At 49.7% G+C, this 22,827-nt stretch overlaps 1 protein-coding gene across 31 annotated transcripts in view; it reads right to left on the reverse strand.

Annotated features, from left to right (window-relative positions):
* Positions 1 to 22,827, reverse strand: part of TCF4 (transcription factor 4) — a 237,371-nt gene that overhangs the window by 47,057 nt on the left and 167,487 nt on the right. For 2 of the 31 annotated variants that reach the window (XM_063320790.1, XM_063320786.1), the window contains exon 1: positions 20,711 to 20,904. The exons of 26 other annotated variants lie outside the window; for them this stretch is intronic. In XM_063320790.1, the coding sequence (XP_063176860.1) occupies positions 20,711 to 20,779 (69 nt within the window). In that variant the 5' untranslated portion in view covers positions 20,780 to 20,904. Of the gene's footprint in view, positions 1 to 17,818; positions 17,904 to 20,710; positions 20,906 to 22,827 lie in introns of those variants that run through there. 3 more of the 31 variants (XM_063320787.1, XM_063320785.1, XM_063320788.1) reach the window with 3 other exon arrangements.

Below are 22,827 nucleotides of genomic sequence, written 5' to 3' on the forward strand. Positions count from 1 at the left end.
AACCTGGTTTGCACAAGCCGGGCTGCTGGGTGCCTCGGCAGCCCGGGAATGCCCGGCTGCACCGGGATGGACACGAGACCCCTGGGAAGCAGCAGGGACCCCAGCCGGAGCACGCAGAGGGAAACGCTCTCACTAGTAACACTAAAAAAACCTATTTTTTCTTTTTAAAATTTAAATAAAATCATTATTTCTTCCTTTACAACCGCTTGAGGGACACACTCGGCTACTGTCCTCACTCCTCCCAGCTCTGCCATCAGACCAGCGACAGCTCTGCCAGGCTAGGGATGAATTTCCCCAGCTTTTAGTTAAAAAAAAAATTAATTAAAATAAAATAAAATTCTGTACTTTAATACATGCGAGGAGCAGCCCCCCCCACCCCCCCGCTTTCCGTGGGCTGACCTGCTCCAGGTTTCCAGCAGAAGGGCACTTTTCAAACCGCAGGTCCCTAATTTCGGCCACATGTTGCTGCGGGCGTGGGGGGGGGAGAGGAAGAGGAGCGGGCGCGGGGGCTGATGAAAAGCGCAGCCCCGCCAGTGAAGCACATTACCAGCCCGGCCTGGAAGGGGCCGGAAGGAAAACCCACCCACCTCACCCTGCGTTTATTCTATCAACCTGCAATCGCAGCAATCAAAACCAGATGTCGGCTCTTCCAGATCTTTCTCACAGGACAAACACGCGAAGGGCCTCGGGCCTGGCGTTGCCATCAAATGGTAATTGAGACCATATGAGCCCCGACACAGAAAAGCACATGCAAACCACCCCCCGGCCCCGTGAGAGGTATGAAATTGCAGGTCCCGCTGAGCCGTTAAGTGCACGGTGCACCGTGAAAAACAAGTGTACGTCGCCGGGGTAAGCACCTGCGCGGCAGGGCCCGCGGGGGTCAGGGCGAAGCGGGGGGTTAGTGCCGCGGAAAGGACGCCAGCGCAGGTGTGAGACCAGTCACACCCCCCCACACCCCCGCCCCCATCGCCTTGGCATCACTTCTCTGCCACGTCCTTTTATTGGAGCCGGTTTTCCCGCACGCACCGTGTCGTGCAGCGAGAACACAGTCACAGCATGGCAGGGGTGGGAAGGGACCTCTGGAGATCATCTAGTCCAACCCCCTGCCAGAGCAGGGTCACCCAGAGCAGGTGGCACAGGAACGCGTCCAGGCAGATGTTGAATGTCTCCAGAGAAGGAGACTCCACAGCCTCTCTGGGCAGCCTCTTCCAGGGCTCTGCCACCCTCAAAGGAAAGAAGTTGTTCCTCGTGTTCAGATGGAATTTCCCGTGTTCCAGATTGTGCCCGTCGCCCCTTGTCCTGTCACCGGGCACCACTGAGAAGAGTCTGGCCCCATCCTCTTGTCACCCACCCTTTAGATATTGATGGGCATTGATGAGGTCCCCTCTCAGTCTGCTCTTCTCCAGGCTGACCAGCCCCAGGGCTCTCAGCCTTTCCTCAGCAGAGAGCTGCTCCAGTCCCTTGATCGTCTTTGTAGCCTCCACTGGACTCTCTCCAGCAGTTCCCTGTCCTTCTGGAACTGGGGAGCCCAGAACTGGACCCAGTGCTCCAGCTGTGGCCTCCCCAGGGCAGAGCAGAGGGGGAGGATGACCTCCCTCCACCTGCTGGCCACGCTCTTTTTAATGCCCCCTGGGAGACCACTGGCCTTCTTGGCCACCAGGGCACATCGCCCGATGCGGGCTGCAGGCTTTGCAGGAGCTTTAGCCCCAGATCATCTCCTCTCCCGCTGCTCGTGTTTATTAAAAAAAAATCTGAGTGAGACTCCCTGACTGTGACCTCGCACCTTTCCGTGCAGGATGCACCCGGGATGTGGGTCTGGATGTGCTCCTGCACTGGGTCCTGCCAGCACGGGTCTGGGCAGAACATCCCAGTTGCCTCCCGCTGCGGCACGGGCACCGCTTTCCCTCTCCCTTTCACAGATGCCATCGAGTAGGAACTTGCAAAGCCTGACGTCGACTCAAAAGCCACTACAAAGTGCCAGCCTTACAAACCACAGCTCGTTTTGAGGCGAAACGCTGAAATCTGGACCAAACCACCTATTTGCCGCGCACTGGTTGTTCCGCTCCCACCAGGAACCACAGCTCGCACAAGGAGCTGCCCTGCGCTCAGCATGCCCTAAACATTAGCTGCCTGACTTTTTTTTTTTTTCTTTTCCCCTTATCCCACCCTATATGATCCTCTAAGTCCGCAGATCCTGTTCAGTTAAAATGTCTTCCAGATGGGCCTGCTGAATACTGCATCTCGTGAACGCCCAAAGTTAAAAAGGGGTCAACTAAACTAGAGAAAAAAAAAAAAATAAAAATTACAACATTATGTCATCCCTGCGCGGTAATACACACTCGGAAAAGGCAACAATAACATAAATAGACCCAGAGATTTTCTGTTGGGACCCTGATTTCTTTCTGCCATTTGTCTTTATCCCAGATGACTGGCAAAGCAGCGCGAGAGCAAACGCCACCGCCCCCAGCCGGGTCGGGACACGCAGGTGAATTCTGCTCTAACGTGACAGCGTTTTTCTGGGATCCTGAACAACCAGGAGGCAGAGCTCACCCAAAGGTCCCACCAAAACACAACTGTTTCCAGTAGGCATTAGGGAAAGAGAAGGAAGAGCGAGAGGAACAAGAAAAGGAGAACGCCAAAGAGTGGCTAAGGAGATATTGGGAGACGGACACCTACAGCAAGAGGAAGCCCAGGGGGAAAACAATCCCGAGAGAAGGAAATTTAATAACGAAGTAGCAATAGGCCATAGTGACGGGCACAGCAGAAAAACCTCAATGTTTTTAAGAGTATATTACAGAAGGGACAAAGCAAAAGGGGATGCCCAGGATCCCCAGCACCACCAGCCGCGAGACCAGCCGAGGCGGGCAGGATCAGAGAGCAGTGTCCGACACACAACCTTCGTCCCAGCCGAGTGACATCAGCTGGGCATGGCTTTGCCATCTGGGTTTTTTTCTTTCTTTCCTTTTTTTAGAGCCACCAGGTCACAGGGATGTGAGCACAGGCGGGATCAGCCTCCGCCAGGGGACGGGAGCAGGGGAGGCTTCGGGAACCGAGACGTGCCCTTCAGGCTTGAGCACAACTCTGGTCATGCCTCTCCAAGACACGAGCCTGCTGTCACCAGCCACCGTCACCAGCCCTGCTGGCATTTGGAGCATGCTCGGCTGAAGGGATGGAAAGACACGCCAGCACAGAAGATGCAACAGAGGATGTGGAAAAATGAGAAAATTACAGATTTTGGAGACGCTGACACCATGAAAGCCGATGAGGAGCTGGCGACTCAAGAGTCAGCTAACTTACCCAATTTGGGTGAGACCAACACCCAGCCCTGATGGTGACACTGGGTAGACTGGTCTCACTGTGGCGGGGCACAGGGAAGGACCCCAAGGACGTAGAGGGCAACGGAGAGGAGCAGGAGACACGTTCAGGAGAAGCAAGAGAGCAAAACCAAGAGGGAGCGGGCAGGAAGAAGGGACAAAGAGCCAGGGTTGTGACCAGAGAAATGGGACAAAAATAAAAAAATTAAGCCAACATCCTGCAGTTCCCAGGATTTCTGCGGTCACAAGACGCTGAGCAAGGCAGAACCAGACCTCCAAACAGCAATAAAGAGGCAGCAGAGGAAAAAGAGTGGGAAAGGAGGAATAAAAGTGATGATGAAAAGAACAAAGGTGCCACTTGGCCGAGTTCCAGGGGCAGTTCCCATACGTGAATTCTAATTCACATTTCATGTAAGATAGCATGTTTTTATGCATTTTTGGCTTTTTTTTAGTAAAGGAGTTCCCAGAAGCAGACAGAGAAAAGGAAAAGGACTATTTCATGCATTTTCCTTCTTTCGCGATCTGCTTTCTAACTTCCTTTTCTCCACTGCGTTTATCGAGAACCATTTTGTGTTGGTTTTCTTTTTTTTTTTAATTTTCTATGCTCTGTTTACAAATACACGCAGAGACAGTGAATGCATCAGACATCTGCCTGTATTTTCCTCTCAAATCTCTCCGCAAGAAAAGAGCCTTAATTTTGCAATCTTCCAGTGTTTCTGGTCATTATCTACCTAGCACAGTGGGATCAAATGATTTAAAGCATATACAATCATTAATTAGACCTTATCTGTTTGCCGAAAGTCCTGACGCGAGCTCCTGCTGGTGGTGGGTTGGAGACCCAGCGATGAGCCCTCGTGGTGGGTATCAATCGGCAGAGCTGATCGCGGGGAAAGAAGGGACCGAACTGGGCACACGGGGAGAGACTGGGACAATCCAAAGGAAACCGTGTTTCACCGGCGAGTACCAGGGATGGAAATACCCCCGTTGAGGACTGAGGCTGGTGGAGCATCCCCAGGAAATTGGCTACGAATTCTTCTACTCTGGCTAGGACACCAGGCCTGCCATCAAGGACCCTGCTCCCCGGCTCCAGCCCAGCCCTGGGCTAGCAAAGAACCACAGAATAGAACTGTTTAAGTTGGAAAAGACCTTTAAGAACATTGAGTCCAACCATAAACCCAGCACTGCCAAGTCCACCACTAAACCGCGTCCCTCAGCACCACGTCTGCACCCTCTCTACAGAGAGCTGGGTGCGTGCTCCCTCAGCAGCCAGGATTTTGGCTGTTGAACTGGGGAACTGCGGGATAACTGGGTGCTCAGCCAGCTCCAGTGGGAATGAAGGTTTCAGCGAGGAGCAGAAAGGAGCCCAGACCACGTTCCAGCTTCCAGCAGTTTGATTTTTTTTGGTGGGGCCCGATCGGAACCCAGCGCCTCAGCCCCATCTGAGTGACGAAGGAGGAGCTGTGCCCTCCGCGGAAACGGCTTCATCCCCAGGGATCGGCGGGAGGGGGGGACACACAGCGGTTTCAGGTGCCGAGACACAATAAAAACAATGAGGAAAGAAAATGTTTGCTTTTTATGTCAGCAGAGATGTCAGTACCCATTAATAAATCTATCTGCTAAATCTACTCTTATTCATGTGGGACATCACCAAGTTAAAGTAAAATAAATTATCTTTAATTAAATGGAATTGTCGTCTTCCTCCTGCTATCATCCCCAATTATTACATCCTAATCAGCCCTTTTGGGAGAAGGCATGAGGGAAGGCTGAAAGGCACATTTACTATAAACAATTTCTCTCTCTGTCAAGAGATGGAAATTTTATTTTAATTATTGTTTAGGACTATGATTTTCACCCAGTTTCTGATGAAAGGGATTAAAAGTTGAAAATGCCATCATTCAAAGAAAGAAAGAAATCTGTTCATGTCATCGCCGCAGAGCAATTTCCTCCTAGTCCCTCCTACAATTAAAGCCCAGAGCAAGGCAGAAGCAGTTAGGAAATATGCAAGTCATTTGTTGAAACTTCTTCATTATGATTTCCAGCGGGAGATTTACGTTATAGAATATTTTTGACCCAAAAGAGGAGGAGGAGACCCAAATGCATGAAGCTGGATGGGAAGGGGATGTTTGGAGGCCAGCTCCAAGCCAGGACCCGGCCGGGCTACAAAGATCTACGCTCTGCCCCTGTCCCCGCAGCAGTACGAGGCTTAAATAAACACATCAGAAGTCTGAACTCCTGAAATCTCATTTTTTTGGGGATGGATCGCGCTGGGAAAAGCAGCCTGCAAGCTTTCTGCTGCCCGGGCAGCGCTTGCCTACGCCGGGGCGAGGTTTTGAGCAAAGCTGATTAATATCGAGAGTATCAGGGCTGTGCGAACCTGCCCGATTTAAACGCGACCATGGGAAATTCAGATGGTCGAGACGCAGATTTGGGCTGGGGCGAGTCTGACTCAAACTCAAACTCTGTCATGTGAAGATGGGCGGGTTCAAATGGGAGGGGGGGGGGGGAGAAAAGAATAAATTAATACTGCCGTTAAAGCTCCACCGGTTCAGAGCCCGAGCTGCGCGCAGCTGTATTTGAGAAGTTTAGTTTGCTAGTGTTTAAAAAGCACTTTGAATGAAGGGTACTCTCGGGGTCTGATTTTCAAACACGCTCCGAGTTGTGTTTTCCCCATTACCATGACTGCATGTAAATGAAGCACTTGTGCCCGCGACTCCGCCGTAATCCTTTGTACACAGCCGGGCTATGCAATCACCGTAATTGTGCCCACAAATTAGGCACACAAAACAGCCCAGGCACAGCCTGCCGAATCGAGTCCCACGAGCGTGAATAGTGTCACATACTCAAACACGCCAAAATCCGGGGCTGCCACTCAAAGCTCCCTGGGCTCCAGGTGACTCGGCCAGCCCCGGGGGCAGGCGGGGGGAGCCGGCCAGGACATCGCTAGGAAACCCTCCCCAACAACCCCAAAACTTCCCAAAGAAAAGAAAAGAAAAAAATCAAACACACACCCCCCCCATATAGCTTTCTTTCAGAGTTTAGCTAAATCATATTCATAAGGTATTATAAAAAATATGAACGCTATCATTTAGATACCTGCATTTAAAGGAAAGCCAATGATAAACATATATATTTTGAAAATCTCAGCCTGCTTCATCTGTCTTATAAAGAGAGCCCTGCCGATCAAAATCTCGACGCTGTTTTAACACGGACTTTATTCCCTGTCAGCACTGATAGCCGTGTCCTGGCTCCATTTAGCTTTAAACAAAGCTGGGCATTTAACAATGACTTTTCACAAAGCTTTTAGCAATGACTGAGCATTTTCATCTTTGTCTTTGGTTCGAGCTCACTGCTGAAATGACTAACTATTAGGTAAACAATGAAAATATAACCAAAAAATGTTTTTAGAGGACACATTCTGCCCATCAGCTGAACTGTGCCCTTCCTGAGCGTAACTGTTCGCTTACCAGAAACCTTCTAAGATGTCATTCTTAAAATAACACCTCAAGCAAAATTTACATCAAGGCTTTTTCTGAAGTTACTGCTGCTCGACATCACCCCGAGTTAAAGCTGCACTTCCCTAATTAAGCCCAAGGCCCTGCACGGGTTTTAAAACCCGTTCCAATTCTGGTTTCGCTTGCTTGTCGACTGCAGAGTCCCCAAACACCCTCCCAACAACTGCTGCCCAATTAGGAAACAAGACAGATTTCAGATAACGACGAAATTATTCACCGGAGAGAAAATACAGATTACGACGAGAAATGGAACAAGGAGGAACCACCGAATCCTGATTAATTAATGCAACTTTAAGGAAAAAAAAAAAAAAAAAGCACTTTTCAGGGTGTAGCACTGTTTTCATTTAACGCCGCTTTGAATTGCCGCCTACAGAAGTTAAAAAAAAAAAAAAAGGAAAAGAAAGAAACCACAGCTATACAAGCCTGCTGACTTCTTATAAAAGAACCAGTTTTAAACTTGTTTACACTACTGATTCCAAATGAATTCAAGATGGTGGCTAGTTAAAGAAAGGGAGACCATGCCAAGGATTTTGATCAAAGAACTTCAATTCAACAATGTTCAGTTTTAATTGACCACTAATTAAGCTACATTAGTCAAAGAAAAGTCTATATCACTTCTGAGTAATGAAGAAAAGAATTCCTTTAACCCTGTCCTGGCCCTCCTGCAGCCAGCCTGCAGAAAAGCAGCTTCTCAAGTATCAGCCTTGGAAGAACTTCCAGTATTAATACGCCAAAAAAATGTTTTAAAGAGGAAAAAAAGTGTCGGAGGAGGGCGAGCTTTCCCAGCTCGCATTCCTTCTTCCGCGGGGTGATCTGGCTGCCAGGCAGAGGCAGTTCCGTCCAGCGGGGAACGAGCGACCTGGGGGGGGCAGAAAATCCCGAGAGCTCCCGGTGCTTGGCACGGGAGAGGGGAGAGACATACGTGTGTGTGTGTGGATGTTTCTATACAGAATAAATTCGGACTAACGACAGAAAACTCTACGGAAAGGTCCCCCAGGAGCAGAAGAGCCTCCCGAGCGTCTCCGGGGACCTGCAGGGATGCTGCAGTCCTTCCTCGCCGCGCCAACGCCGTCGACTCGCGCAGGACTCTGGTTCAAGGATGCCAAAGGAAACCTGCGCCTAATGAAAAGCGGGCTGCAAAATTAGGCTCTGAAACGCATTAGGGAATGAAATATTGTTTTTCAATTTAGTGTTTATGTCTTTTAAAAGTCTGCAGGAGCAGATAAATTAAAGGAACCCGAGAGAGGCCGAGATGAGCTTGCTCAGAGCAGGAAGGTTAGCCACGGAAACGCGGAGCGATGGCGCAGGGACGGGCGAGCAGGTTTTAAGAAAGGCTGAAAAGTTCCGAATAGTCCCGTTTCGCAGTTCAGGAGAGCAGTCTGCAGGACGCAGCGAGCAGCACCACGGCGTCGCAGCTCCAGAGCGCCGCAGCACTCTTTGATGAGGGCTACACTCGGGGCCTTAACTTGCATTATATTTTATCCTAATGATTTTTGGCAACAAACTACTGCATTTCATAGAATAGCATTTAATGAGCACCATATCTTTTTTTAACATTCTGCCAAACGCTCATTAAAATGCACTTGTTTTTGCAACGCAATAGCCAGCTATATGAAACCAAAATATTAATGCAAATTGGCATTTCTAAGTTTAAAGCGGTATTTGCATAACAGGAACCAAACGTGGTGCAAGCTGAAAGAGAGCACACAATACAAATGCCTCTTAACACCATAATTATTGCACGGAAAAAATGATGGTTTGTGCACACCATCACGAGCTCCGGGATAAAACATTTGCCGGTTTGCGACACCGTTATCTCCCGATGCCCAGTCTCACCGCGGAAAAGAGTGTCTGAAAAGACGCTGCGCTCGCTGGGGCTGATAAACGAGATAGGTACAAAACATGATTTTAAAACACACGAGTGCATTTACACAAATATGACCATCCTAACTCAAAATTACAAGAGGCGGTTGAACACACGGCTGCCAGGAGCACTGAAAGATTAGCTTGTTAGTCGAGAGCCACAGGCCAAGCCAAAGGTATTCCTATTCTAATAAAGCAGTCATTAGCCGCAGTAATCAGTATCTCAAAGTAAATACGGTTATGAACCAGACTTCGTACCCCGACACAGCAATATTTCAAAAAACGTGTCTCCGCCACAAAGTGGAAAGGAGCTGCTCAGAAAACCCATTACTCCCTATCTATTAGCAAACGGGCGTCATCAGACCACAGGACATCTCCGTGGTGGCATCAGCACCGGAATAAAGCTGTGGAGCTTCCCTTGGGGTGTCACCTGCTTTGCTCAAGCACGAAGAGGAGTGGGCAAGGCCTGGGACCCGCAGTCGTTGCGGGGGTACAACTCTTAGCTCTGCTTTAAAACAACGCCGGGCAATGCCATACGTGCTTCTCCAGAGCTCTCAGGAAGAATACAAGTAACTCAAGAACTTATCTCATGGATCAGCTGTAAAACTATGTCTTTACACTGCCACTGGAATACCTTGTGTGCCTCTCCAGGAAAAGGAGAGGTGCTCAGGAGTCCTCCCGCTCTTGTTCCCGGGACCTGCAGCCCCCAGCACACCGAGGCAGGGCTTTTCCAGGACGTGGGACCGAGTTTAAGGGTTAAACTCCCCCTGACCACGGTCGTAGAGGGCACACTCCAGCACAGCTAGCCCTGGAACACCTCCTGCCATTCGGCCCTCTCCGCCAACAGCTTCCATCGCCGCCCAGGGCAGCGCTGCAGCCCATCACCAGCATCTCCAGACCGCTCACGGTTACTTCTGCGGCCAAGGGAACCAAATCATTCCAACCGTTCTAAAGGAAGAGGTAAAGGCAGAGAGTCTCAAAACTTCTGACCCGGAAGCGCTCCCACCCGTGTGCTGGTAACTGCAAAGACAGCAACACGCCAAGCTCTGTGTTTACAGCCCCCCCTCGTCTTTTTCTGCAAGTGAGAGCCCTGGCATCTCCTCCAGCTGGGAGTTCTAGTATGCCCAGATTTAAGCACACGAATATTTCCAGCGAAGCCACTGCACGCGTGTACGTGCTTACGGGAATCTGGTGGACGGCTCACTGGAGACTAAAACAACAGCAACTTCAAGAAAATCCCTTTTTCTGCAAATGACAGCTTGACAGAGGCACCCAAAACCTTATAAAATTGCACTGGGTGAGCAGGACAGCAGGCTGGACATCACAGATAGACATCACGATGTTACAAACAGTGCGAGCCCATAGGCACACACATAATATTTAAGCAACAATTAAAAGCGATTCAGAAACGCAGCCGACTGAGTCAGCAGCCCAGTTGCCACCGTCTACTCTTTCTGCACGAAACTTTCTGAACTTCCCCAAAATGTTTTTCATCACACTTGTGCTTTGAAAGCATTTACGATCTGCTTTTAAATGAAAAACGTGAACGCTGCGGCGGTGCTGGACCCAGGCTAAGACTGGCAGGGACGGCATTCCCGCATCCCGGCCGGTTCCCTGGGGCACGCACCAGCTATTCCCCCCCAGACTGAGGAGTTTGTCCCATGAAACTAAAAATGCTGTGATTTCCTCTCAGATCAAAGACAGAGCTACGGGACACAAAAAGGATGGTTGAACATGGCGTGATTTTATTTATTGGAAATTCCCCCCCCCTCCCCAGCACAGTAAAAGTTGCTATGAAAAATAGTTAGGGCTATAAATAAGACACTAAGACACTGAAAGCAAATTACCATCCTATGAGTTAATAGCATACCAAATTGAAGACCTCAGTCGAGATCTTTTGAAGATCTACAACTGCGACCTCAAAATTGTGGCAGATCTCTGCGTGCAACCGGAGCGGCGCAGCTTATTCTGTATTCCGACTTCCACAGATCTGTGTGTGTGGCTCAGGCAGCGAGGGGGATTATCAGAAACAGGCTTCTGCCAGAAGTGATCAGTACAGAGCTGTCTATACATGTGTAATTTTATTTTCCCCTACAAGGTGCCCTCTCTTGGCTTTGGCAGAATCAACAGCCCTTCCTCACCAGCCAGATGTGCGCTGGCACGGCGCTCGAGCTTCGTTAACCAGGGGAGACGGTGCTCCCCGGGAATGGGGGGGGCGGGATATTTATTCCTTCTCGACGCTGGAGCAGACTATTATCCTACGCTTCCTGAAACCGTACTGAACACGAATTCTCCGTAGGCACTGAACACTGGCTCTTCTAATCAGAAGTGACCCCCCCCCCGCCCCTTCCCCATACATCTGCCAGTGGTGCGAGAAAGGGCAGGCTGGGGAGGAAAAAAAATATAATTTAAAATAAAAATAATTAAAAAAAAAATATCCTCCCAACGGATGGCGGCTATCGTCCACCAGGAGCTGGGGCTGAACAGGGACCGCTCACCTTGCAACCAATCTCTGCCTGAAGCAGATTAGCCCAAAAAGCATTGTATTCTAACGAAGCACCAAAACCAACACGCGTTTAACTTCTGGAATGGTGAACAGTATGTAAAATGCTAATTTAGGAAGTCAAAAAAAAACCCCTCAACAACTTCCACACCAGTTGTTGTTGTTGTTTTCCTGATAAAAATAGCGACTGGTAAGTTTTATCCTGGAGATGGCTTTTATTTACGAGTCAGAGGTCTCCAACAGTGGGAAAGAAAAAGTGACGTTCTATTTAGTGACTAAATTTGCCCGGGAGCACCCACCCGGGCAGCGGCTCCCACAGCCCCCAAACCACCCCGCACGCTCTGCGAGGGCTCCTGGGCTCCTCACCCAGGCTCCTCATCCATTAGGCGACTGCTGGGAAGCGGGATTACTCTCCGGAAGCGCTGCCTATCACCTTCTGTCACCGTCTGTAAGTTTTCAGTGCTACCCCATCTCTTTTTCAGGTGTTAATAGGAAAACCAGGTTCGCATCCTGGCAGTTGCCACCCCCAAGCCTGGCAGCTGTCCCCATTCCCAAACCACACTGGGGATGGCAGCGAAGATGCCTGATCCCTCCGCGTCCCTCCTTTTGCCGGCCCAACTTCCCGCAGGACCAGCACCAGGAGCACACGGACATCTAACGGGCTCCGGTGCCAATCGCAGACGCCAGGGATTTACCTTCTGCAATAGGCACGGAAAAGGTTTGTAACGGCAAGAAATACATTTGGGTTTCTGGTTAAACGCCCCTCCCTCCCCTGTGCCACAGCTGAAGAGCATTTTTTAATTCTGGAAATAGCGTTAATTTGGAAAAACCTCGAGTCCGACAGCCACAGCATGACTGGGGATGTATTTCTGCAAGCCTTTCGCCGCGAAGCCGGAGGGGATGTAAGAGAGACGCAATACGTATCAGGTGTTCGGAAATCGTAGGAATTCAAACGCTTCTCTAACTCCAAACGGGTCATTGTCTCCGCACCTCAACCGACGGCCACCGCAAAGCCACTGACAGCTTCCTCACTGCTGCGGCTGCTCTCCTCTTCCACCCGTCTCACGTGGGGGCAGAGCCACATCTAAAAGCAGCCGGACTATTCCTTTATTCCCATTCCCAACGATCGAATTCAAGACTGTAAGAAGCAGAGTGTGCAGTAACAAAGATTTAGCTAAAATGCAGGAAAGACGAGGAACATCGGGTCAGCCCCGGGAAGCGCGGCAGGAAGCCCACGGCAGGGACCAGCACCGAGCATCCCTCGGTGCGGCGCAGGGACCACGGGGGCGGGGGGGGCACAGCACTGTGCTGCCGGACTGTAGAGAAGTGGCACTTGGTGGAGATTGTATTGAAGCAGGTTTAGCCTTACCCAGCTGGGATTCTCGCCTAGATTAAGGCTTTTTGCCAATGGTAATACAAACCCATATAATATAAAGGGTTATAATACACAGGGATGCAGAGACCCTGCTGCCGGGGTCATACAGCAGGTATCAGCGCGTACTACCTCTCCCTCTGTGTGCATACTATTTTCTAAGCTGCGGAAGATTTCTGAAAGAAGGAGCATAAAAGCAAAGCGGCGCTTCAGAGACGCGCGCGGTCCCCGTCACCCCACAGAGAGGGGGCCCGAGGACGCGGCCCTGTCCCCACGCCGCTCCCCAGCCACCGCCACGGCAGGTGCGGCAATAATAACATGCCGGGAAATCAACTTTTTCCCTCCAATTCCCCAGTTTAGCTTCATAATGCCATTAGGAACGTAAACATTTCTGCAATTGATATTTAAAAGTCAATAAAATAATGGGGCGCAGAACTTATCCTTTTTAATTTTTTAAGTAATACATTTGATTATTTTAATCACGTCAGTACTTAACTGAATGGGTTTAAATATGCATGTTACATCAATTTGGTTTGTTTTATTCATTAGAAAGCCATTGAGTAATTCAGCATTATTCTTTTTTTTTTTTATTTTTCCTAAAAAAAAAAAAGGGGGGTCGCCAGATAGGCTGCACAAGACCTTTTCCATGAGGTTGTCCTTGAGGGATGAGTTATTTGTGCCCTGTGTCTTCCAGGAGGTACGACTGCTGCTATCGTGGATTTCAGGGGAAAAAAAAAGAAAAGAAAAAAAAAAAGAAATCCAACGTATAGGGCTAATAACAGAATTTAATAACGATGATTCAACCAGATGCTGGATAAACTCCTTTCCCTGCAATTACGAAAGGCCACGGGGTGAGCAAAGAGCTATTTTTACAGCGGCGAGGTTTGGTTTTCGCCGCGGCCGTCCCCTTTGTCAGGGCTGGGGCTGGCGCGCACCCACCGCTGCTCTGCAGCTCCAGAGGTGAAAAAGCCAAGTCGAACCTTGGCCGGGATTGTCTCCGGCCCCTATTTCATGCGCGGGTGGGTGACAATGGCAGCAGCTGCCCCACAACCTTCCCCGCGCGGCCCCTCCAATTACCGGGACGGCATCGCCGGGGAGCCACGGCCAGCGCTGCCGCGTCCCGGCGCCCTTGAACCCCGGCGGCACCCAGCTCCCTCCCTCCCTCCCTCCCTCGCCGGGGGCTGCAGACCCCTCTGCTGCTCTTCAGCTGCTTTTCATTACAAAAAAAGGGCTTAAAGAACAATTTGATCTTGTGCACATGAGTTCTCACACCAGCCCCACTCCTGTGCAGACACCTAATAAAGCTCTGCAGGTGGATGAAATTTCCTCTGCTCAAACTTTGGGGGGTGTTGCCTTTTTTTTTTCTTTTTTTTTTTCTCTTTTTTTTTTAAAGTATTATTAATTTTATAGGCAAAACCGACGTCCTTACAGGGGAAAGAATTCAAAGCTCAAGTGCCACATCGCCCGCAGCAAACTGCGGAGTGTGTTTGTCTGCAGGCGAGGTTAAAATGGAGCTGGGAGGTTTGTGCCGGATTTCACGCGGGCACCTCTGCCTGGGAAAAAGCTGGGAGCATCCCGAGGTGACGCTGTGCCGTAGGAAACCAGACACCCCACAGCACAAAGGGATGGGAGCCTCGAGAGCAAAGGTCTGATTCTGCTCCTCCTGCGGCCAACTTCCAACTTTAAAAGTCCCTTTGACGTACAGGAGGTAACCTTGTAATAATACTTTCTCAGGAAAAACAAAAACAACAACAAGAAAAAAAAACAAGAAGAAAAAACCCAACAACAAGAAAAAACCAACAAGAAAAAAACCAACAACAACAAGAAAAAACCAACAACAAGAAAAAAAAACAACATACCACCCCCTAAAAAAATATAAAAAAAAAAGAAGAAAAACCAAAAACCTCACAAACGAAGACACATAAATTCAGTAAGTTGAGAAAAGCAAGACCTGCCCTGAATTTGGGGGGGGGGGGGAGGGGGGGAGAAACATATTCCGGTGGAATCTATACTTTTGGATTTTTGGATTAATTTTTGGGGGATCAGTGACACTGACTGGCCAGGCCGGAACAAAGGTAGAGGCTAAACCCCGTGTGACACCTACAGGGAACCGGGCCACGACTGGGAAGGCCGTCGCCCCACCGCACCCGGAGAGACCCACGGAAAGTTTTTAATGAGCCTGAGAATTTCTCCCCCGTCCGGAGGAAGAGAAGGGAGGGAGAGCTCGTTGCTGACGTAACGATCGCAGCCCGCCGCCGGAGCAGACCTTTTGATTCACCAAACAATAATAAATACAAACACTTTTGATATGAAAACAGCGGGTACGCACTGGCCGGTGTTAGTTAAAACCAGCTTCTTCCTCTACATAACGTTATTTTCAGCAGAAAATAAGCCCATTTTTATTACCGAGCGTTGGCAATGACATATTGAAAGTTCTGCGTGGCCCTGGAATTTTGAAAAGATGATTTTAAGCTCCTTTCCGTTTGGAAAAACACCTGCAGAGTTAAAAGATGCCCTCGCAGGCTGCGGGAGGGAGGAGGGCGGCAGCGCCAGGAACCAGCAGCAGATAGGCACTGATCAGCTCCACAAAAAACTAACTTCCCTTTCTTTTTTAAAAAAAAAAAAAGAAAAAAAAAAAAGTGAAGGCAAAGCAATAGAAAGGAAGGGCGGGCAGTTCAGCGCAGGTAGGGTGTGCCTGGACCAGTTCCCCCCGTCCTTCACCGGCCCCGCGTGCCCTGCGGGCACCCCTCCCACCACCCCGCCAGGCTGCACAACTCCACAGGCCGCTCTAACGCAGCACCACCACCACCACCACCATACGATAACAATAATAATAAAAAAAAAAAAGCTCCACTAGCAACACAGTATCATAAACTCGGAAAAAGCAACTGGCCGAGGCAGGCTAAAAAATTCACTTTTCAAACTAAATTCCCGCTGCAAAAGAACCAAATCCCACGTCTCCAAAGTGCCACGGCAATTTTACAGTAAACCAAGTATAATGCAAACCAGATTTATACTGAAACAGGAAACAAACAATTCTTCTGCACAATTTCCTGTAGATCAATTGGAAAGGTATTTAAAGACTGCACCAGCCATTAGATCTTTTGTTAACCCCCCCCCCGGCCCTGCCCACAAAAAAGCAGCTCATAATATACGCCATTAGAAGATGTCAACACTCAAACATCATTTTCCACATCTACCGTCAAATCTTTAACCAAATAAAATAAATTTCTATTTATAATTTCTTTTTGAGGAAAAAAAAAAAAAAAGAAAAAAAAAAAGGCAAACCCAAAAAACCCCACCACTGCAATAATTTCCAAACCGGCCCAGCCGGAGAGGTGAACTTCCCTCTGATCAGCACATGCAAAGCATATTTACAACGAAGATTCAGCCTAACATCCTGCCGGGACGCTGAGCTTTAACAATTCCTACAGTATCTCAGCAAAACGCAGCTTTGCAAACGGGAGGCCGCTTCTCTTTCCCTCACGTCGAACGGGGAGAAAGCGACGGGACCTGCCAAGTGTAAATTTTAATGGGATGGGAAGTTCTCCTGCTCCTTAAAAACAAGCGCTACGGTTATTTCTGCTACCTCAAAGATGCAGAACAAACGCCTCCCGCCTCCCTTCCCTTTCCTCCAGAACGTGAAACACAAACCCACCGATTGTGTCAAAACGCGCGTGTATATATAACTATAGACATAGTTTCACGTGTTTGTATATATATATATGCATATAATTTACACAATTTGGGTCTGTTGTTGTCGGCAGGGAGCCTACCAGATTACATTCATTGATGACAGAAACAAACGTCCAGCCCTTCCATAAAGCCCCCAAATATTGGAAAAGTCTGGCGGGGCTTTTGGCTTCTGCCGGGCGCTGAGCAGAGCCCGGGTTTCTCCGGCCGTTCTATCTATGCCTCGCATCCGCGCACATATGGATTTCTAATCAGGAAGCCCCAGCGACCCCTCTGTGGATGCAATTTGATGAGGGAGCTGTAAATTCAGCGTTACTTTCTTACAAAATCCCACCCCCCCCGCGAACCCCTTCGGAAATAAAGTATCTTGTAACTTTGCCTAATAAATTTTTATTTTTTTTTCCTCCCAGTGCTCCCAGTATTCCCAGCGAAGCACCGCCTGACACTGCTTTAATGGAAGCGGATCCCCCCCCCACCCCCAGCAGCATGGAGCTGCCCGAGGCCGCTCCGGCCCCGGGGATGCGGGGACCGAGGCGAGGGGCGGGGGGGTGAGGGGGTGTTCCGGGGGGGTCCCGCGTCTCCTCGGTGGGGTTTCTCCCTCCTCCCGCTGCCGAAGACAACTTTCCCCGCGCGCCGCCAGCCCCGTGCCATTCACAACTCCGCACTTGTCATTATTACGCGTTGGTACATGGAATTATTGCACTCTTTGGCCTGGCCTATTAGCAGGAACGATACCAGGGAGCATTCATCTTCAGCTCGGAACTTTATGGAGTTGAAAAGCTTTATAATAAGAACAGCAGACAGCATGTAAACAGGGAAAACTCATTAGCATTTACTTTTTTGTGATTTGATGACTTGACAAATAACTATTTCAAAACAACTAGTTTGAGAGATGGGTTGAAGCTTGTTAGGATAAAGCAAAAAGAGCAATTACAATAATTATAGGTTTCCCTATATGATTTAACACATGCGCGTGGTGGGAGCTGATGATGTGATCTTAAGATACCATTAAAAGAAAATTTTGCCACTTTTGTTTTTCATTTCCATTTGCAATAATTCCCTCTTTATAGTTCCCTGCATTTAAATATATCGTCTATGACCAAATAATACTTTATTAAAATCTCAGTGAGATGCACTAGCAAATAAGCAATTCTGAAAATCGAATTTAGACAGCCATCCTGCATCCCTCCCCTCCCAGGTAACGTGCACATCCGAAAATATCGCACGCGTCGCGGGCAACGAGAAGCCAGGCGCAGGGAAAAAATGGCTCTGCTTGTTCCACTGCTTCTAACGTCATCAAAGTGTTAATTTAGTTAATCACGGATACGATATAATAGTGCACATTTCTAACTCCTTGGCTAAAACGCCTTTTCTATAATATTTTAGGAGAAAAAAAGTGCATCGGGAGCCCGACACGTATCTCATCCCATCAGTGTCATCACCAAACACCACCTTATCTTTCCAGTTTATTATTTGACGCCGGCAGGTTTGCTATTCTTTTAACATTTTCTAAAACAAATACCCTCTTATCGCGAGAGACGTGAAGGAAAAGGTTTCTTACCGAGGCCCATCAGTAAATAGTTAAAGGCAAAAAGTGCTCTCCCCCAGAGCGAGCTCTCCTAAAACAGCCCTGCGAGCCGGGGAGGGGGGGCGGAATACAGCAAGTCGCAGAAAACGTGTTCTGCAAATCTCGCCTTTCTGGCAGTTGAATTTTTTTCCAGCCATTTTTGTGACTTCTGTACCCAACCGCGCTCCTCTTCCCACAGCAACTGCGATTCAGAGGGCTTTGGAATCATTTTGCCTTCCCCCCCCCCCTTCTTCTTTTGTTTATTCCCAGGGAAGACCTGCTTCCGCTGCCTGCTCGCAGTTCAGAGAGTTCAAACTGAATTTAAACAAGTAATTGAGTTGTCACTGGGAAAAAAAAAAAAAAGGGGGGGGGGGGGAAGGGGGAAAAAAAAGTGGGGGGGGGAAAAATGGGGGGAAAAAAAAAGAGGAAGAAAAAAAGGGGGGGAAGAAGCAGGGTGGAAGGAGAGGAAGGGAGGGGGAAGGGGGGGGAAAGTGGGAGAAAAAAGGGGGGAAAGTGGGGGAAGAAAGAGGGGGGCGAAGAAAAAGGGGGGGAAGAAAAAGGGGGGGAAGAAAAAGGGGGGGAAGAAAAAGGGGGGGAAGAAAAAGGGGGGGGAAGAAAAAAAAGGAAGAAGGAAGAATTCAAAACTCTTGTCTTTCCTGCCCAAGGGAAGTTGGGGGAGAAGGAGGGCGCAGCCCTGCTCTGCCCCGACAACTGGGTGACCCCCCCCTGCGCGGCGGGTCCCCGCGCGGCGGCGTGGGGGACAATTACTGCCTGGCATCCCCGAGCTCCGCACGATGCCTGGCACCGCATCAAGAGCCGCACAATGCGGAACCGCAGCCAGAACAATGCCGGCTCTGGAAAACACAAAAAATCGCCTTGGCAAGTGGACGCAGGGATACTTTTATCCGCATCCCCCCCGCCCCCTTTCCCAAAGGTTGGGGGGCTGCATCACCCCCAGCCCCACGGGCAGGGGTCTGTCCCCCCCGGCGGCGCGGGCACCCTCGCCTCCCTCTTTGTGTCCCCGCCGAGGCCAGGCCGGCTTCGCACCGACACCTTCCACCGGCGCCTGGAAACGCATCTCCCGGGACAGAGCCAGCCCGGTTTCTACCTTCTGGAAAACACAAAGAATTGGGGAAAAAAGGGGCCCGGCAGGCGAGGGGGGTTTATGAGCGTTATGATGTCGCAGTCGGCAGTTTTCCGGGAGGACGACAGGACGGTCTCACTGTCCCCAGCCGCGGTGGCACAGAGCGTAGGGCCGCTCACCAGGCAGGCCGGGAATTTCACTTTACGTTTAATTATTTGAAAAAAAAAAAAAATATATATATATACACACACAAACAGAATAATTGGGAAAAAAAAAACCCAACAAATAGAACCCCCCTCACCTCCATGTGACTTATCAAACACTCCGTCTCGCCCCCCCACCCCCGCCAGAAAAATGCCAATAATGATGAAAGTTGGTGTAAGTGTTGGAAATTGTTTAGCGCGGGCCTGACGCTGTGCATCGCTGCCTCCCGCTCGCGGGCGGCTGTCGCCGGGATTTTATTACTTACTGAGGATGAATAGCAGCGCTTCGGAACTTTTGTCTTTTAAAAGCTACCGAGGCTGCCGGCCCTGCCATGCATGGGAATGTCAGGTAGACTTTAGGTGTAGCCTTAACAGCTCTGGAATAGGAATCATTTCTTTAAAATGAAGAAAAAAAAAAAAAAATAGAAGGGAAAAAAAGAAGCACCCCGCAATAAATTTATATATATTTTTTTTTCTTTTTAAAAATTTTAAATGTCAACTGTTTTTCCTGTGCAAATACCCTTAGTTTCTACCCGCGGGCTGTGTCCTGCCTTACCGCAACGCGTTCTTTGCAAAAATATTCAAAACAAAAGCCGAGGCCCACAAGTCTCGCCAATAAGCATATTTTTAAAAAAAAAAAAAAAAAAAAAAAAAGTCAGTTATTCAAACAGATGTTCATTCATGAGAGTGCCTTTCCCCCCCGACAGGCTGCGGGCTGGCTGGAGGATCGGCTCCCCGGCCCACATGCCTCCACAGCCCCCCGTGCGCCCCATCCCCGCACCCCCCCACCCCCCCCCCGGCTCCGCCGCCCCGACTGGGATGGGATGAAGGATGGAAAGTTGAAAGAAGGCAGAAGCCGAGCGGTTTGCGCTCCCCCCACGCGCTGCCCTCCCTTCCCACCACTGCCCAATTTTATTTTCCTCTCCCTTCAGCAACAGTTCCCTCCTTACCTCGCCCTTCCCCCTTCCCCCCCCCCAAATATTTTAAAATATACTGAAATACTTTTCTTTCTCAAGACCCAGCCAGAGAAAAAAAAAATAAACCTCCAGATGGCAAGTATAAACCTTCTGCTGGGGTTATGCACAAAATACCAGACACTTTTTTTTTTTACTTTTTTTTTTTTACTTTTTTTTTTTTACTTTTTTTTTTTTTCTTCTTAAATAAAGCGTTTCTGTTGGAAAGGGGAGGGGGGGGGAAGTAAAAAAATAAAAAGGCCCGAAGTGAGCCGGCACAGGCAAGTCCCCGCAATGCGGGTGCGAATGGGGCTTTTGGGGCATTTTCCCTTTTTTTTTTTTACGCCTACTTTTGGACCCGCACCCGCGCAGCTCCCCCCCACCCTTCCCCGCCCTTTATTCTTCTTATTTTTTTTGCTTTGCGCTATTTTGACTTCACCCCAAACTTTTAAACCCTCCTAGCGCGCCCCCCCCACAAAAAAAAAAAAAAAAAACCAAACTACACTAAAAGCCCCCCAAACGCGCCTTCGGCGGCCGAAGCGGCGGCCGCCCGCGGGCCCGCGCGGCGCGGAGGATGCTCGTCCCCGTCGCCACCACCGCCGCCCAACTCGCCCAAATTACACCTTTAATTGCCGCGCCCGCTTACCGCTTTCCCGTTATAGTAGTACATGAGGGAGTTGCCGCCCATGCCGGGGATGGTGTATGCGCAGTACATGGTCCCGCCGCCGTCCCCCTCCGCGCCCGCGCTCCCAACTTTTTTATTTCAAACTCGGCTTCTTCCCTTTTTTCACAACAATTCCTCCACTCGCATCTTCCCATATGGCCGGGCCAGGCGCGCTCGATATGCAAAGCAGGGCGAGACCATTCGCCGCGCGGGGGCGGAGGCTGCGCTCCCCCCCCGCGCCATCACCCACCCCCCCCCCACCACCCCCCACCCCCCCCCGCGCCCGCGCACCGCCCCGCGCGCCCGCGCACCGCCCCGCGCACCGCCCGCGGAGCCGGGCCCATTACCGAGCGGAATACAAATGCGCTTAATTGCCTCCCCCTCTCCCTCCTTTTTTTTTTTTTTAATTCTTTTTTGTCTTTTTTTTTTTCCCTTTTTTTCCCCCCTCTTTTTTTTTTTTTTTTTGTTTTAATTTGATTAAAAAGCGAGTGGCAGGAAGGGAATCGTCTGATGCACATCTAATAACTCCGCCATCTGTCCGTGCTGCTGGCGCGCTCCCAGCATTGTGCGCAGCTGCCGCGCCCGCGCAGCCCCGCGCAAACCACCCCTTCCCCCCCGCCTCACCACCTCCCCCGTTAATTTTAATTTTTTTTTTTTAAATTATTTCGTAAGTTTTAAATAATAAACAGCGCGGCCCCGTCCCGCTGCTGACAAGCATCGCCCCGCACACAACCGGGCGGGGGGGGGGGCGGGGAGGGAAGGGGGGGATACAGCCCCCCCCCCCGCCGGGACTGACTCCAGCCTGCCAAATTCAGAGCATCACAGGAAAGGAGGGCCCCTGGGAATTGATCCCAAATGAAACTAAATCATTTGCATATGCCGAAGCAAATGCCATCCGAGCATCCAGCCAGTCTGCGGGCTCAACTTTAATAATTCAAAGCCCCTATTTCCTCGCTCCCCGGCGCGGCCGGCATCCATCGCCCGCAAAAAGCGCGGGGAACGCCATCCCCAGCCCACCCCGCAAAGTTGCCTTTTCCCCCGCTTTCCGCCCGGATGGCCGTGGACGCAAGAGGAAGGGGAAAAACCGGGAAAGAAGGAGCAGAGGTTTATCTAACTCACTTGTTCTGCATTTATTCGGGAGGTCCCCGGAGGTTTGGGTAAACAGTACTTGAATTATAATCACACATTTCATTCAAATTTCATGCTTTGAGGATTTTTTCCTCATTAGAACAGTTAGTTGTCAATCTGACAAGATCACATTTGTAACCTTTAAACCACCCTCAGCGTAGAATACATAAGGCCAAAAATCCCGACGACGGCAGGTCAATGGGCGACAAAACGCTCCACCAGAAAGGCAGGAAAAAGGCTCCTCGGACCCAGGGCTCGGCACAGACCGGCAGAGCCTTCACTGCACCAGTAAATCCACTTTATAAACCCAGCTTCCTACCAACGTGGATATTGATGCTCCAGAGGTGAAAAACAACAAAGTGCTTTGATCATTTATTTAGAAAAAAAAACCCCAAACTGGTGTTTTCAATACACCCCTAGAAATACTAGAAATAAAGCCCCTTCTCCCCAACCCCCCCCCCCCGGCCTTTGCAAACTGCAAAGCAGCGTTTTTTCTCTCCTAATAAAAGCTGGAGTTTCACAGCTCCACACAAAGTTCTACAACGAGCATTGCATTTTAGTGCAAATTTTACCACAGAATTAGGTTGGATGGACCTTTAACTCGTCTAACTTCATCGCTTTCCTGCCACGGAAGCGACCCCCTAATTCCCGCAGAACAAGCTTTTTCTGACTGGCACCGGCTAATTCGAAAAATTTCCCGTGTCGATGTCTACGGATCATGGAAACGGCGAGAGCCCCGCGACTCTGCAAGGCAGCCCTTGAATCGTGACCAATGTGTCACGAAAATGACTGCAGATGATTTGGGTTTGTTTTTTTGCAACCTCGGCGCGGGGAACGGTCCAACTTAATTTGGATCCTGTCATATTAGTGCTTTCATTCGCCTGAATGGGAGAATTTCAGTATAAATATATTGTACACAACATGATAAGAAGTTAATGCGGTTTGCAGGGAGTAAGCCCATAACTATAACA

This window comes from Chroicocephalus ridibundus, chromosome Z (genome assembly GCF_963924245.1).
Source record: "Chroicocephalus ridibundus chromosome Z, bChrRid1.1, whole genome shotgun sequence".
Classification (NCBI taxonomy): domain Eukaryota; kingdom Metazoa; phylum Chordata; class Aves; order Charadriiformes; family Laridae; genus Chroicocephalus; species Chroicocephalus ridibundus.